The following is an 18,010-nucleotide window of genomic DNA, read 5'->3' as shown; positions in this document are numbered from 1 at the left end:
TAAAAATCAATTCCTTGTCTACAGCAGAAGCAACAATACAGAAACCCTGCAGACTGCAACGCTAAGAGTTAAGTAATGCGCCTCACACTCGGTAATTACCACTCCGAGGCCTCGCTGAGCAGCTGCCATCTGTGCTTGTGCGTCTGTGTATGTATGCTTACACACATCCACACAAACATTCACAGTTTCCTCCCTTCTAGTGCACACGCACACACCTCCCCTCCTTATGAAGCTCTACAAAAAGAGAAGAGAAAGGACCCAGGGCCTCTGAACCCAATAAGGGCAGACACTGTTCAATTAATGTGAAGTGTGAATGTTTAATTTCACACACTGGTCACTGTGTGTTATGGTAAAACAAAGATTAGGGCGCTTCAAACAGACACTTTACTGCATTTTACAATATAACAGGAATAAAAATGAAATGTTAAAAATTCCAGTGTTGGAGAAAAAATGGCTTCCTTAGACGACAACAACAATTTGGCCAAACTGAATGCACAGTTTTCTGATCCCAGTCCTATCATCACAACTGAAAATGAAATGGCCTGATATTACTGACCTGATCTATGCACCAATCAATGACAACATTTATATTCACAGGAATAAATCCAAACCAAGCATGACAAATCCTGCTTCTGTTATGTGATAAAAGAAGGATCTAAAGACAAGTGTAAATGTACACAAAATAAAGCTGATTTATTATTCTAAGAAATGCTAACTTTGTCTTCAAAGTTTCTACTGAAACAGCTTAAACAGAGGGCCTATAAGCAGAAATTTTGTCAACATTAAGTGAAGTGAAGTCTGCAAGCTAATTCAGGCTGACCACATGAGCTACACAGATTTCACAACTGACAGGCATCATAATCCAATCACCTGACAAACAACCTACCAATTTGACGGTCTATTTAGGTTGAAAGATTTCCGGTCTTTACCTCAGCTCAACCTTGAACCAGTACTGTGCTCTTGCTTTCAGCCCACTACCACCACAGCATTCACCTTTAGGCTCCAACAGGGAGGCTGAGATACTGTATCATCACTCTTCAAACTCCACATGTAAAAAGGGATGCAGGATATTTGATTTATATCCAATATGTTGATTTTTACAAATTCATTGAAGTCAATACCAACAACAATACCAATAAATATAGTGCAGATCTAAAACGTCAGTCCTTAAAAAGCACTTTAAAGTTTAAAAATGAATAAAGAAACAACTTGAGGCCTAAAATTCCATTTAATGTTAAAGGAATAAAGATGAACAAAGAATAAGACCTGATAGGGGTCTGTTGACCCAGCCCCACAAACTTATTTGCACTGATATTTACAGCTAATATAGGCCATTATTTACAGCCGATTTATCAACTATAAATATTGGCAGAAACTTTCAATTCTGCTTGTAACTAAAATTTTAATATCTGCAGATACTAATACCATACAGATAGTATCTAGCATCTCTACATGCAAAATTATTCTGCAAGGAGTTCTAAGTTCAATGCCTACACCAAAAACAACCATGTTCTGCTGCTCTATTAAATGTTTTGAACAATAGCAAATATAAGTTTGACTAAATCCCATCTTGCTTAAAAGTTAACAGCTTGCTTATGATCTCTTTACAATTTTCCTACTCACATTTTTTTTTAAAAAGAAACTAATTACCTGCTTTGTTCTTCTACTCTTAAATGCATCATCTACTGTTTTAGTCTCCAAAATCTTTTCAACATTCTACCTTTTGTCACTGAAAAATGGCAGACGATGAAAGAGTTAAAAAATATCAACCAATTTTGAAAATTTAAGAGATCTGACACATAACAACAAATAATGAAGCTCAGCATCAGTTCATGCAGGACATGATAGTCATACGCCCAGCTATGATCAGCTGACAGCCAGCTGATCCCAATTATCACAGCTCTTTCTTTCAACACAGTGGTGTATTTTAATATGACATACTTCTCACTTATCCCTGTTTGCATTAATGCTAATGCACATGCTGCTGCTGCTTGCAAAGCTTGAGCTCCTCCACCCCAGCCTCCTCCTTTATGGCATAAAGCTTGCTGCACCCTTAATCAGATTTATGCTTTTGAACTAATTTCATTATATTCCAAGAATTTGAAGAATCATTTCATCAATAATGGCACTCTACAAGGTGTTTTTTTACTAAACAGTAAACTGATGTTTTGGTTTCATGTACGAATTTCCCATGATGAGGGAGAAAAGCTGTTAAAAGTGGCCTTCCAGCTCAAGCTTTGAAAATGTTCTCCCTCTACAATGTTGGTTTACTATATAGTAATTGTTGTTTTGTTATTAACCATAATTAACCCTATCCTCAGGTTAAAACAAGATGTAAACAACAGACATGGGCAGAACTAGCAGCATGTCTCTACTCCCCAGATTTTGTTATTGTTTTAATTAAGAGCTCTCTAGCAGCAAAATTTGCATACTGTGTGCTCAACTTCTTTTCATCACTATCTAACATCATCCAGCTGGCTTCTTTGTCTTTGCAGTGATTTAATCTGGCAGGGAAATCTAAAGTAAGGTATTGTAATTTTCTCCTAAAATACCATGACTGAATCATGCAAGCCATAACTATGTTAAAGTGCAGCAACTATATTTTTAGACCCACAATTTTATAAATGTTACAGTAAAAGCATGTGCCTAGAAGGCTAAATAAAGCATTGGAAATGTTTTTGGTTGTTGTTTTGGTCTGATACATTTTGTAGCAAAGAACCAAGTAAATTTAAGTGTATGAAACAGCACAAAAAGGATAAAGAGAACGGAATTTTTCCACGTTAGCTCAAGGAACTGACAGAGTTGTAGGCATTTGGATAAGGCCTGAGTGCAGCCCTCTTGCTTTTCAAACATACACAAGCTGTGGGACAGATTCTCAATGAACAGGCTCTGAGCCAGCGTACAAGACAGAAAAAAATGTTGGCTCTCGAGCAGTCTCAAGTTAAACGGCTTCACTTCACGAACACCACAGGAAAATTATACTGAGGAATAACTGTGGGAAGAAATATATTTTGGCAAGTAGCTGGCTCAGGGCCTCGGCTCCATCGAACACTCCAGTGAATTATTGTTGGGCAGCATCCATGAAACAGCTGAAATCCTATTTAAAGTCACTGCTGCGGGACACCGAGCATAAAGTGATGCTGACGGCTCATAAAGCTCATGTCTTAATTGTACTCAGATGAGACATGAGTTTAAGCCGAGACATTCGAATTTGTACTCAGACTCAGTGAGATCATTGGGAGGATTATGATCTTTCTTCCATACGTTTCCCTCCAAAGCAGCGGAGATGGCATTCTTAATTTATGTTTCTTTTAACCAGGGAGTTTCTTCACAAAGCAATCACTGTTGATGCAACTCCAAGCAAATATACACGACTGATGTAATTTGGCTTTTTCTTCCCCTAAGAGATTATGGGAATGCCTCAGAATTTGATGATGATGGCTCTGACAACAGAAATGCAGCACATATTGAGTTAGTCCAACTCAAACCGGACTTTTGAAATACATGTTAACCTTTTAGTCTGGCTGAAAGTGTACTTAGTCCAAACTGTAAAGTTGGACAAACACCTGAATAACAGGTATGCAGAATGATTTACTTTTGCATGTTTACACCTCAATCAACCCAAACTAAACAAGGCGTTTAATGCATGCTCCTCATGTTCCTGTGCCTAACTTTGGCCCAAAGGGCACAAATGCTCTCCATTGCAGAAGTTGCATTCTGACTTTACACAGATTTGTGTGTGCTATTAATCAGGAAACCGTCATCATCACCAAGGACTCCTCTTACTCGTGCCTCCCAGACACTCCCTAACCTTTACAAAACATTTCTGGTCCTATAAGCAACTTCAGCAGTCTCCAGCTGTGAGATGTATGAGTTAAAAGCAAGGTGGCCTGAAATTATTGAGAAAATGTCAGAAGTGCATACATGAAAAAGGCAATAGAGGTTAACCCCACTCACAACTTATAGGGATGTACTGATGCATCAGTCTAACATCGATATGAGCCAATGTAAGCCCTGCAGACAAACATCAGCGAATAATATTGCATGCATTGATGACAGTAGCAGATCTTCATCTGTTGTGTCAAGTCAATATAATCCTCATGTTTGGCACACGCAACTTCTGAATAAAAGCAGATATTTTTCTGGGTAGAAGTCAGACCGATATGTTTTCATCATCAACAAAAGAGAAAATCTCAGCATAATGAGAGTCTAAAAACAAAAGATGTAATGAGTAAAACATCAGTATGAACTAGGGGTCAACAATCAGGTTTTCAGGGCCCATACCGATACCAATTATTTGTAGTTTGTGAGACCAATACTTGGAACCATTATGACTTTATAACGACAGACAAATAGTACTTAATGTGGCAAAAGTAAAGTACCAGGGTGTTTCTGTTTGTCAAGTTGGTGCAGTCTGTTTGCAAAGGTTTGACAGCTGTTAACTGAACTTTTGTGTGGACTAAATAACAATACTAAGACGGCTTGAAAAGACAGATCTGGATATCTTCAGAAGAAAAAACAGCCAACCTTGGCTCTCACTATGCATCATTGTTGAATACGTGTCAGGCATATCTGACAGACCTTCAGGACTGTTTAAATAAGTGCTTTTGGCAACTCCTGTGCAAAAACAAATCATTGTTGAGCCACACTTTCATCTCATTTTCAAACTGTATTGTTTTCCTCTGCTGACTGATGCAAAATGTATTTCTAAAAATGTTGTCCAGAGCCAACATCAATCCATGTAGTTTTCTGACCATTTTAATTTGTAAAGTGTCGCAGCTGCAGTCAGGTGAGAGTCAACTAGTCATTGTTTACGCCTTTGTTTTTTTTTTTTGCAAGGAATTTAAACCAATCTGAGAACATTTTAATTAAGCATCATGCATTTTGGTCTACTTATAAATATCCCTTTGCGACTACATACCAAACTTTGAGTAATTATGTAAAAAAGTAACAAACTGGTCAACAGACCAGAGCAAATGAACTACAGGTGTGAAAACGCCCTCACGGATTTCCTCATTTCACCAACACACATGCCATGCACTTTCTTATCTTGGACTGTTAAATAAAGCACATGCATGCGGAGTATTTGAATAAGTTTCACTTCTAGAAAAGTTTACACAATCAGTCAGGCATGTGATTACACCCTTAGCATTCGATTTCACACATTTATTCCATTTCAGAAGTGGTGTTTGCTATGCATGCTATGCTTTCATCATGCAGTATGAATGTGTTTCTGTACGAGAGATTAAAAAACTTGATCAGTGAGCAACATCTGATATGTTTATTGCTTTGGCACACAACAACACACAGGCTGACAATTAGTTTATGATTGACAAGGATGTCAGGACTTGTCTTATGTTTCTTATCTCTTCCAGTCGTTTTAGCTGTTATCTTAAACCTGCATTAAGCTAAACCTACCTACATATGCTGTCTTATATCATAATCTATAAAGCTAGGTATTAAATGGGCCTTTCAGAGTATTTTTCCAGATGTTTTTTTGTTGAACACTGGCTCCGTAAGAGACTCTTAAACTCAGAAGGGAAACAGAAAAGGAATATGTCTCTATTACAAAATGATATGCAAATAAAAAAGGACACAATATACACATAAAGCAGGCAAACACACCATGATCAGATGTTCAGTCATGGCCGCCCACAGTAACACCATCCCCACACGCTTATTAGTCATTAGCATTATATTCAGTGAAAACAAACGTGGTAAAGGAGACGTGTTAAGCTGAAAACAAGTGTGACATTTACATTTAAAGAGCTTTTTGACCCTCTATATAATTATACTAATGTCTTCATAATAAAGTGCACTACTTCTTTTGATAACCATCTTTCAGATTATGTTTGAGGTCAGGATTTAGAGATTAGCATGGCCTTCAAACCCCACATGAGGCTTGGCCTGTTCCAGGATTTTCTCAAATTTGTGACCTGTCCACAAAGTCTTGTGGGACAGAAAACCAGGAGGTTAATAGGAGACCTATTTAAAGAATGTTGTGTTGCATGCATTAACTGAGTTTACAAGGAATTGGCAAAGGGCTCAGGTCTTCAAAGTGAATCAAATAAGGTTGATGTGTCTTACATCATTCACCAGTCATTCCTACTCTAAATCAGGTGTATTTTTCAACTTTAAATACAAAGCGTCCCAAAGTACAATATATATGTTCTTGCAAGGAACACATTGTGGAGCTTTACTTTACTGTGCACCTTTTAATGCTTCCTTGGCTAGCTAAAAAATGTAGTTCTACATCTGTTTTGGTCCCACACAAATGCCCTTAAAATCAAAACTAAACATAATAAGTAGAAAAAAAACATATACATTATAAAGTTGAATAGTACTTAATGTCATGAAAGGTTTTGTTTGGTAGGATGTCTAGCAATTACTGAACTTTTCACATGATGAATGGATGAACCATTTTTGGACATAGGCCTTTTTGTGGTGTTAAATGTAGTCTATATTAAGACATTTGGTCATAGAAAGGGTATTTTCTTGACAGCTAGCCTAACTTATAGTGTAGGAAAACTGTACTTTAGTACCTTGGTTCAAAACCTGGGGTCCGGGACCCCCTTGGGAGGGTGCCAGAGATTTAAGGGAGGGCACGTTGACCTGGCTGCTCTGAGGTTGTTAAAATTAGGTTCACTCAAAATACCTAAAATCATGATAAAATCCATATGAATGGTTCATACCAAGGTCTTTTGCTAATAACACTTGTGGTTTGGGCTATTGTGTTTGCTTTAGCCTAAACTATGAAAATGATTTACATTTATGTGTATGTTTGACAGCAATATGCCACTTTTTTCTGTGTGGGTCCTGAGGGGGGTGCAGCTCTTTTTAGATATGAGAAGGGAGGGCTCAATGGAAAAAAGGTTTGGAACCACTGCTTTGGGGGTGTTGCCACAGATTTAAAAAAAATAAAAGAGATCCAGTGGTAAATTTAACTAATTTCCCAAATTAAAGGGCTTTTTTATAGATTGCATTGGTTGCACTGTAATTATGAAACAATGCTTATGCATTGTCCTTTACTAGTAGACTTATAAATAAAATAGAATAGAAAATTTCAAGGAATAAATAGTAAAATAGGTGTGATTTGTGGTCAGTGATATAACTTTATAAAGGTTTTATTAAACATATGTTGTTGATATTAGTTGTCTTTTTACTGTGAGCCTTATTTCTGCTTAAATTGATTCAGGCATTTAATAATTCTGATGTTTTTTTTGTTTTTTTTCCGTTTTCTGGTGGAATTATAAAGAAAAAGAAAAACTTTAAATTAGGGGTGTAATGGTTCACAAAGGTCACTGTTCAGTTCATACCTCAGTTTTGGGTAATGATTTGGCGTGGGTTTGGTTCATCGATGAAATTGGGAAATTACCACTGACACTGAGCAGACTGAGTACATATGTGTCTGATCGTAACTGTTAAAAAGTGGATCAGCCTATATCTAGTTCAAATATCGCCAAACTGCAGACATGACCCCAACTTTATCTACAGTATCTGCCATGTTTATGAGTACCAGTACTGAGGCTTGGTGCCAACATCAGTACCTTTCAGAAATAACAAAGAAAACGCAACCAAAGTTTCTGGCTATGCATTCTCCAAACTGTAGTAAGAAGCTTCAGAAAGGAATAATCACATCAGTTCATACAGTTCATATTAAACCTACATGCAGTTCCAGTACAGAGGACTTCTTTCATGAGAAAAAGCACAGCCACATAGTGAACAGACAGAAAAACTGTGGTCAACATTTCATCTTGTATTGTCCCACACCAGTAATTGCAGACAACTTTATATCATTCAGACAGCTGAGAGACAATGTGAAAGTGAGCCAGCAGGAATAAAGCATAAAAAACTGCTTTTGTGCATACACGCAAAGACTGACAAAGACGTGTGTGTTTGTGTGTCAAGAACAGTTGAATGAAATCCTTGTCAGTCCCCTGCATCGCTGAGCAGCTTGCTAAGCTGGATCAATGGCAATGTCACAGCGTACACACACACACACACACACACACACACACAGGCCAGTTCACACACATATCAGCTTTGCTCCGTCCTTCCACACTGACATGGACACTGTCACACTCCATTTCCCCTCTCATTGAAAACACACATCACTGGGTCAGAGATGGCTGACACTCTCTCCTCACACTCCAGTGGATCTTCCCCTCGGAGCGGCATAAGTAAGTAGTCATGATTAGCGTAAGCTCCAGGGATAGATACCACAACAGACCCAAAGAGACATTTAACCTCTTTACAACTATCCTGAAATGGCCACTCAGCACGGAAGCAGACTTCAAACTCAAATATTATCTGAGTGACTTGTGAAAAAGAGCAGATTAGATAATCATTTATTGATCTCTGAAGGGGAAACTCAGGTGACAGTGAAGAGGGAAAATATACCCTAAGTAGAGCTGATTCAACTAGAATTTAAATTTGCTTCTCTCAAGGGAAATTTGCAAATTCTCAATCTTCTCTGCATCTATTTTGGATGATGCAGTATGAAAATTGCTGATTTTCTTGTAGCTGCAAAATGTGTTCTTCTTTTGGCCACCAGCCTGGTCTGAACAGTGAGCATTTCCACCTGGATTTCTAGTCTCCAGTGTGTTTCCTAAGCATTGTCATACAGGAGTTTAAACTTAAATTTTATGGAAAACGGTGACTTGTCTTGATACGACAAGAGATGACTACATGTCTTTTTATCCAGCACTCATAGAAAACCGATAAATGTATATATCTCAGGTGAAACATGAGACCCGTGATCTGAAAAATGGTGCTTTCAAATGGGGTTGTGTTTACCATGTTCATGAATTGCCCCTATGGTATTAACACTGGGAGTTGATATTTTTCTGAAAGTTTCAAGCTCATGTTAAGTTCATTGCAAGTTTGATAGTGTTTTCAGCAATGGTGGAGCCATGCTCTCAAGTTTTTAGCAACAACACTGTACAGGGCCAGAGTAAGCTTTGGCAAGTGTTAATCTAGATAGTCAACCTTGTTATCATGTCACTTGTTCTTCTGCGTGGCATTTAAGTATAACTTTGCTAACTTGATGGACTGGCCAGAGTCAGTGTCTGTTATCCGGCAGATCCATCTTGCAAAGTCTCAAGCTAAAACGACTGTTTCCAGACAGAGAATAATCTGACCAATCAACATCATCTGAGGAGAGAGAGGCACAAGCTACAGGTGTGGTTTAGTCGTACTGCAAGTCTCTACGCAATAACCTTGCAAAGCAGATGGATTCGCTCATTTCCATGTTTTTCACTGGTGAATCCATCTTGCAAAGCTCTTGTCTGAACCATTTGGGCCTGGTTAGAAAGTGACACAACCAATCAGCGACAAGGGGCAGAACTTTCAGGGACAGCAGAGTCGTGACGTAAGCAAGCAGCAACAAGAGGGCAGTGCAGTTATGGCAGAAGAGATTAGCATGGATGCTGCTAAAGTGCCAGTTTTATTAGAACTTGATGACATTTCCTCATTAAAAGACGAACAAACAAAAGCATTGAGTTCTTTTCTTTCCAAAACCAACAAAAGTCATGTACTGACATGTCTACAGTCGCCATGGCTCGCGTTGTGCAGTTCTCTATGGAGTTTACTCCACTGTAGGGGCACACCTCAGTAGAGGCTATACGTGTTTTGTAGCTCTGATTGCCCATAAAGATGTGACAGACAAACATTAATCCAACCACCCTCCAAGTTTTTTTTCAAAGCCTCTGCCCCTTCCCAAGCATTGTATATGAAAGGTTTACCAGATGGATGTGTGAAACAAATCCATCTGGCATGTCAGGTTATCTAAACGATGGGTGGTAAAGAGAAAGCATGGATGCAGGTACAATGCATGTTTCACCCAATAACCCCCACGTTTTTTTTTAATGGTTCTGCCCTTCCAAAACACCTTCTGTGGGCTATTACCCTGATTGATTTGAAATATATCCTATGTCATTTGTATGTGAAACAGTCTATCTGGCTTGACACAAAGAAATGTGTGATGTTGGCATTTTGATATAGGAAGCCAGAAGCCATTTGGCATCCATTGTGTTTTCGAAATGGTTACCACTTGTAAACAAAGCCTTTCCTGTACACAACTTCATGACATGATAATTTTATAAGTTTCATTTGAAGGCAACACAAGCAAGAAAAGTGGAGATTATCTGACAAGCAACTTTGAGCCATTGTCACAGAAAATATTGAAGTTTTGTAATATCACGTATGATATACTGTGTTGTACAGTAATTACTGCGACCGTGACGAGTAACAATAGATCTTAAAGGAATGAAAACAGACAGAGGACTTTGCTTTTATGTCCTCAAATGTCCCATCCAGGGAAAATAAAAAAAAAAGACTTATGTACAGTCATGCACACAAGTTTAAGGTATGTAGGAAACTAAGGATTTAGCACAGGGCCCAATGTGCAACAACCCCAGGCTGCAGGGTAGGGCTGCAACAAATGATGCCAAGGTCAAGCTCAACAGCATCTTCCTTGCCTGGGCTTTTTCACCCCTGGTAATATACTCAGAGACTGCCAGCAATTTTTGGGCCCTTGGGATGGCAGCATGACCAGGGGCTTGTGGATGGTACCCTTGACCATGCTCACTCACCACATCCACCCCTTACTCCACCTTAAAGGTGTGGACTTTGTTATTTTTCAACAGATTGTTTTACCATGCCCCTGGTAATACGCAAAGACATCCAGAGCTCGACCTGGGTTGCGTCAATTCTCCTTCCCAGCTGATGGTGCCTTTAAGGTGGGCTTACTCACCATTACATACCCTACTTCAGCCCAAACATGCCTAAAAGTTTAGCACAGTACAGAACATGGTGTGATAACATGGAATGTGTGCATTCAGTCAATTAAAACATTGTCCCACTCACTTGTCCATATTAAAAGTCAGTGCACTGCAGTCCTAATATCTTCAGTGCTGGTCAGATATTAAGTACAGGGTGGGCTGTAGCCATAGACCGGCTGTAGCTGTGGTTAATGGGCTTGCTCTCTGAGCTCTACTACCCTGATATAAACCAGCACAGTGAGCAAATCACTGAACACTGTTTTGAATGGAGATAAAGTCCTCTGTAGGCTGTGTAATGTAAAAGTGGGATATCAGCTATAACAATTTATAACTATAACCACATTCAGGCATTCATTCCACAACAGGCAGCTTAACTTACATGGAGAGCCAAAGGACGGCCATGCTAACACTGCTAAAGGTAGTCACACTCAGAAGCTAACTTTTTATAGATGTTTTCCTTGTTCTAATAAAACTGATACCACAATGTGTTACTTCAAGTTCTGATTCTTTGACTATAATAATGCTACTTATTTCAGAGAAAACCTATGATAGCTTATCTTTCAGAGAAATCTCTTGTGATTAGTCTGGGATCATCAGGCCTTTCAGCAGTCATTTTTTCCATTACACTAACCACTTGGAGCAGAGGGAACTATACCACCAAACAGAGCACAGACAACACAAAACAAGGATGGCACACTTTGCCCCACTTCTTTAGCCAGGCCTTTGAACAGGGGCACTTTGGCACAAAATGGCTGCCATGCGACTATGCAGTTGGTTGACACTCAATACTGTTGTGGACGGAGTGAGCAAGTGACCCATACAGGATACAATTCACCCCTCTACTCACTGAACAGGGGCAAAGTGAGCAGGCAGGAACAAATGAGGAGCATTTGCATGGAAAATAGGAGGATAAAGATGTGGACATTAGGACAATAATAGCTTACATTGCTGAGGTTCTTACCAAAATAACATCCAGATATTTCTAGTTATTCAGTCCCGATGAACTCTCAATGCCACCCCCATGCCCACCAGAACCCCAGCTCTTTACCCTCCAGAAACAAGGGCCAGTCCATTAAATGGTCTTTAAGGAAGATAGTGATCAAATTCCCAGTGATAATCATGATAAATAAGGGGCATTTCAACTCATTATGGAGGGATCAGCCTATCAAACAGCAAAGTAGGAACAAGTGCCTTCAGTCTGCCTACATATTAAGTCCACGCTCGACAACAGGCCTGCCTACCACTGAGCTACCACTGGTGAGAATGCACATCTTTTGCAACACTGAAAAGTTACGATCAAGTTTAAAAAGTTGAGTTTAAAGTAAACAAGTTTAAAAAAATGGCCATAAACATAATTTTTTAAATTGAAAAATTGTAAATGATCATAAAATATATTAAAACACATTTTTCTATTTTTGTAAAGCCTGAGAACTAAAATGACAACAAGATTTAACTTACATGTCTCTTTTTTATCATATATTTTGTTTGATGTAAAAACTGGTGTCATGTTTAACTGGTGTTGAATTAACTGGTGACTGGTGACTGGTGACGACCTAGTCTGAACACACTTTAAAGTTGAAAGAATAAAGACGAACATGAAAAAGACTTCAGCCGGCATAGATCTGTTGGTCCAGCCTAAAAATGCTAGAAATGGATTCATACATTCAGCCGATATTCACAGCCAAAATATCAGGAGCTATTACCAGCACAAACATACCAACACCTAGTTTTCTAGCCTTCTGAACCCTCACTGGCCCATCAGAAAAAAAAAAGAAAAAAAAAAAAAAAAAAAGAGAAACATGCTGATGACAGATGTTAATGTTTTTCATACGTAAAAAGAGACAAATCTAAAGTACTTGCTGTTGTAAGAGATAGTGCTTGAATATGACAAAAGCAATGATGGACTGCAGTCTGACAAGTTTTTGCTATGCACAATCTTCAGCTGACAGTCCAGATTAACCAAGTATGCAGCACGCAGCATCCTTGATGTGATTTAAATTAGAAGAAACATAGTAGGACACTTTAAACATTCTCCTGTTGACTTGCGCCAGCAGGCTGTGCAGGTGCAGTCACTAGTTAGACCATAAAAACTGCAGCAGAATGTCTAAACCTGGTGGATGACATTAACAATCACAAAAATCAAACAAGTGAGAAAAAGCATCGGTATCAGCCAAATTGTTGGCACTGATGCTCACAATTGGTGCATCACTAGAGGAAATATCTACTTAGATTCACGAACAAATTAAAAGCTATTTCATTCAACAGGAGAGTAAGCATTCTTTCAACCAAAACCTTGAGGGGTTCAATCCCCAGCTCCTGCAGCCACCCGTCGTTGTTTCCTTGAGCAAGACACTGAACCCCTAATCGTTCCGTTGCTTCTTCGGCAGTGTGTGAATGATATTTAATAGGGATGCACTGATGCACTGGTTAAACATTGGTATCAGCCAGCATATGCCCTGTTAAAAAACATCAGCTATCTGCCAAATAAGTGGCATGAACAGATTTCAGTACCAAAAGTTCATCCACTGTGTCCAATAAACTTAATGCTTGCAAAGCTACACCTAACTGCTGATGTTTTTTACTTGGCAAAAGAAGCCACCTGTTGGGTTACTTCTGATTTCTTTTCATGGTCAAATATAAGCGCCAATGTTGGCATAGGGGAGTCGTACACCAAAAGAAGTGATGGAAAAACATCAATATGTCAAACATCTGCCTTTATTTTCACAATCTATGCATCTGTAGGATTAACACTGATGGCACTTTGTAAATGGCTTTGGATAAGTGTAACCTGCTGTGTGAACAACGAATGTGAGCAGCAGCTCAGCTTCATATTTGTGCTTATTTAGGAGTGTGCCACTAGTTCTTACTATTAAGGTCTTTTCTATTTTACCAATTATAGTTGAGAAGACAGCCAAGTGTAACTGACAATTTAGAGCATGACTTAACAATTATAAGCTATCTAATGAAACATATGGTTTCAACAGGCTGCTACAGAAGCAGTCAGCATTAACAATAAACTCTTTATTTTGAAAAATATTGCTTTGAATCAATTTGAATTTTGTGGGTACAGATGTTTGTTAAGTTGTTTTAATCCCAGTTTTAAATTAACTGAATGCAAACTTAAGAGGAAGAGTTTGTTGGCATGTCACATGTTTACTGTAGCAGTGTGGATCGCTGCTTTCCTCCATCTGGCTTGTTCCTGTCAGCAATGACTGGTAAATTCCTTTTAAAATGGTTAATGAAGGGTTGAAGTGCTTACAAACAACCTGCAATGATAGTAAACAACAACTGCATGGTGCTACAAGTGAGTGTAGCACGAAGCAAAAAACAAGACTTGTTCCAAGGCAAATTATTTCAAATCTATTTAAATGTAAATTTAGCTGTATTTAGTCGACTTGTCTTAAGTTTACAAACCCCTCAGAAATCTGTCCAAATTGGGTAACACTTGTTGATCACAGTGTCAGCAGGTTAACCATGTGGAGTTGGTTTGCCTGAGCTGAGCGTGGTTAGTCTTCCCTAGGTTTCTGTTGAGGGGTTATATGTGAGTGCACCCTCACAGAGCCTGAAAATATCATCCCTTCTTTCTAGATCAAAACAATGCCAAATGATGCTGTTTCTATGAGAAACTGCCATCAATGTCATCATTTTTCATTGTCTTTGCTATTTTTTTTTGTTAAAGCTCGTGACTTTTGTGAATGCAGAACGCTCTGTGCTCTTATTGGTTACTGATCTGACAGAAGCTATATGTGAGGCGTTTCAGATGTGACCCTGGTTATCATTTGCTATTATGGGATTAACCAATCAAATTTCAAGGTCAAAGGATCTTGTACCCTATGGCTGCTGGACTGGGCTACAATCACACTTAGAAGTTGTAGTCTGACCACAGCACTAGCAAGTACAATTTGTAGGGATACACAATTTGCTGATACCCGTAATGCTGATAATTAAAGATTCCTTTTAGCTGATACCAATATCAATACCAATACGTAAATATGCATTTCAGACCTATAGGTTAACATAAGTCCTTAAAACACACTTTAAGTTTTAAGGAATGTTGTTAAACAAAGAAAAAGTGTTCAGCTAATGTATTCTGTTGGTTCTGCTTATAACTCCATTGACTTGTACATACATATGCCTGATATTTATAGTCAATATATTACTAAAATATTGGCAGAAATGTTATACTTGCCAATACTGATAATTAACTTCTTAAAATGAGCCAATATCAATACCAGTCTGACAAGAATTTGCTTATCCAAAAGCAATTTCTGCCTTAGTTTTTGAGATTCTAATCTAGGGCTGGGCAATTAATCGCAAATTAGATTAAATCGCAATGTGGCCTGCTGCAATTTTCAAATCGCAGAAGTTGCAAGATTTCTTTTACTTGAAATGTGTCAAAATAGCAGTTTAATTAATCCATTTTTGAGGCGGCAGAGAATTTATGCACTTAATGCAAACATTAAGTGTCAGTTTTTCTTATAATGGTTTACAAAAATCCTCCTTTTAGTATTCTATGTATGTTTTTCTGAATCAAAATGGGTGGCATAAAAATCATAATGCCCTTTAAACAAAGCAAATGACATCACATTTGCAAAACCAGCAAAAATAGTTAGCTCATTCTGTCTAAAACTGATGAAGCCTAGCGTTACTTCCCGAAAGTCATACCCCAGCTGTGATCAGCTGGTAGCCAGTCTCACCTCCTCCACCCCAGCTGCCTCCTTTATAGCTTCAAGCTTGTTGCACCCCCATATTCAGATTCATGCTACTATGGATTAATTGCTTCTGAATAATTTCATTGTTTTCAGTACATATGGTCTTATTCATGGAATCATTCATTGCTTGAATTTGTCAAAAAAATACATAAGATTAATCCAAGAATAATCGCATACTAAATCACAATTGCAATATTTGGGAAAAAAAATTGCAATTAGATTATTTTTGCAAATCGTTCAGCCCTATTCTAATCTTTAAATAAAGGTGCTTTATGATAGCAGGAACTTTTCCCAAGTAGCAGGAACCTTTTGAAGAACTTTCAACAGCTGGAGCTAGGGTCTAAATCTGGGTCTTGGGTCATTTTCATGCCCCTTAAAAGGTCCCTGCTCAAAAGGTAGTTCTTCCTAATGAACCAGCAACTCATATATATATTTATAAATGCCCTGTTTGGGAGCTATAACATATTCATAGTTCAGCCTGTTAAACTCAAATGTGCCTGTTTGATACCATAATACAAAAAAAGGAATAAAGATGGAGCTACATGGTGCTCAATCTCTGTATAAATCATAGTGTATTATATCTACACAAGCCTTATAGATGTTATTCTTTTAACCATATCAGTTTTTGGGTAAATGGCATCCACCTATTTCTAACTAAGGTATCAGAAAAATCCCATTATACATCCCTAGAAATATGTCCAAACCACCTTTGCATGGGAGAACTTATGAGCTGTACAGTAGTGAGTTGTAATGTGTCATATTGTAGTAACTACGTGTATGGGAAACAGAAAGAGAAAGGGAGGGTGTGTTAATGAACTCACTATAACCCCGTTCAAACAAGGTTAGAGTCTGTAAGAGCTGTGTTTAAGCTGCGTAGTCAACTGGCCTTCAAATGAGCAAGTCACAAGACAAAAGTAGAGGCACGCTGTTCACAAACAAGCCCGTTTCTTACAGTGTACTACGTATTCCTGAACAGCATTTACCGTCAACAAGAAGAACTATCATATTAACATAGTGGTATTTGAATTGTAAGTCACTGAGACAAACTTACCTTCAGCTGGAAAGGATGTATCTCATTGAGTGAATGTCTTCTGAGCTTCTTCGTCAGTGTCTTCAGCATTTTATCTGCGTAGTTTATGGCTTTCCCCCTACAATATTTTATTACTGTGTATTATGTGACGTTTACTCTAACTTCATTACATGAGGGATTGTACACATTTAAAGGAAGGCACACGGGACTATAACTGGACTTCAAACTACACAAAAAATAAAAATAAATAAAAAGACGCTCGAGCAGCTGCACGGACTTGCTTAAAGTTAACGTAGTGTTCAAGAAGACACGCCGAAATTGGTTAAACTGCGTAGATGTGGCTTGTTTTCAAAGACTCTACGCAGCAAACTTATCTTCGAGTTCATCGGAGCCTCCGTAAAGTCTTTCTTCTTGTCCTCGCGCGGCTCTGGATGATGGCTCGCTCGCCGTTACCTCCACGGATTTGTTCATAGGTGTTCACGAAATTAAAAATAATATCAACTTGTTCGCATTCAGACACGCACACACGCACACTCACACTCATACACACAAGCAAATGCACACCGACTGACTGCACGGACACACAGAGAGCTCCTCCAGCTTGAGCGTAGCTGCGCTGTGATTGGCTACTCTCACGAGTGATGTCACTATTTTTCTCTCGAGGAGGAGGAGGGCTGAGAGTTAAAGCCACATTATCTTGTCTGTTTACTTCCTCTCTTTCATATCATGATCATAATTTACATGAAGATGCAGAGACCCTCTTTTGGAAATTGTAACATTTGCATTTTTAATGCTGTTAAATTCAGTTATTTTATAGGGTTAGGTTAGGTTATGGAGGTTTTAATGCCTGTGCTTGCACTTGAAATAGCTCCATTCTAACCAAATTCAGTACTCATAGGGATGGACAACTTTGGCTATAAAAAGTCCCACGTTAACTTTACTTAACCGTCAACAAGGACAGTTTATACACATTGTGGCATACTCTCAAGTAAACAATTAAACGGCTTTAACAAAATCTACAAAACACAAAGCTTTCGCCAGAGTTTCAGTTTTTTCTACTATTATTTTTTTTTTTTATAAACAAAGAGGCAAACCTCCATTATTAATTGAAGCAAATGTTGAATTGCAGTTCTCCAGGTGCCTGCAGAATCCCAGGAAGATACATGTATGTCTGTGTTTAAATGCTTTTTACAGAGGAAATAAACATCGTTATAGTCTGATTCAAAAGCAGTTTTCATTTGAATATTTCATGTTTTTATTGGCCTACTTTTCAGGCATAAGTGTATTTATATCTGTAGTTTAATGTTGCTAACAACTGAGCAAAAAGCATTTTCTGCAAGTGTAATTTAGAAATGCTGAAGTGAATCCAAGAGTAGTTCAAATCTAGTTCTTATTCTTAACATGTTACCGTTATTACTAAAAATGTAGCTATATCCTCTATATCCTAAAAAAAACATTTTTATATAACTGCATAGCAAGAATAGTAA

The 18,010-nt window shown here is 38.3% G+C and overlaps 1 protein-coding gene across 1 annotated transcript in view; it reads right to left on the bottom strand.

Moving 5' to 3' along the window:
- The window catches only part of si:dkey-16j16.4, a 46,067-nt gene extending 28,973 nt beyond the window's left edge, over positions 1-17,094 (bottom strand). The window contains exon 1 of the mRNA XM_041813411.1: positions 16,545-17,094. Coding sequence (XP_041669345.1) covers positions 16,545-16,613 — 69 coding nt within the window. The 5' untranslated portion in view covers positions 16,614-17,094. The remainder of the gene's footprint in view (positions 1-16,544) is intronic.
- Positions 17,095-18,010: the final 916 nt, after the last annotated feature.

Source organism: Cheilinus undulatus, linkage group 18 (assembly GCF_018320785.1).
Source record: "Cheilinus undulatus linkage group 18, ASM1832078v1, whole genome shotgun sequence".
Lineage (NCBI taxonomy): Eukaryota > Metazoa > Chordata > Actinopteri > Labriformes > Labridae > Cheilinus > Cheilinus undulatus.
Note: the sequence above shows the minus strand (reverse complement) of the source record. Positions and strands in the feature narration are given on the sequence as shown.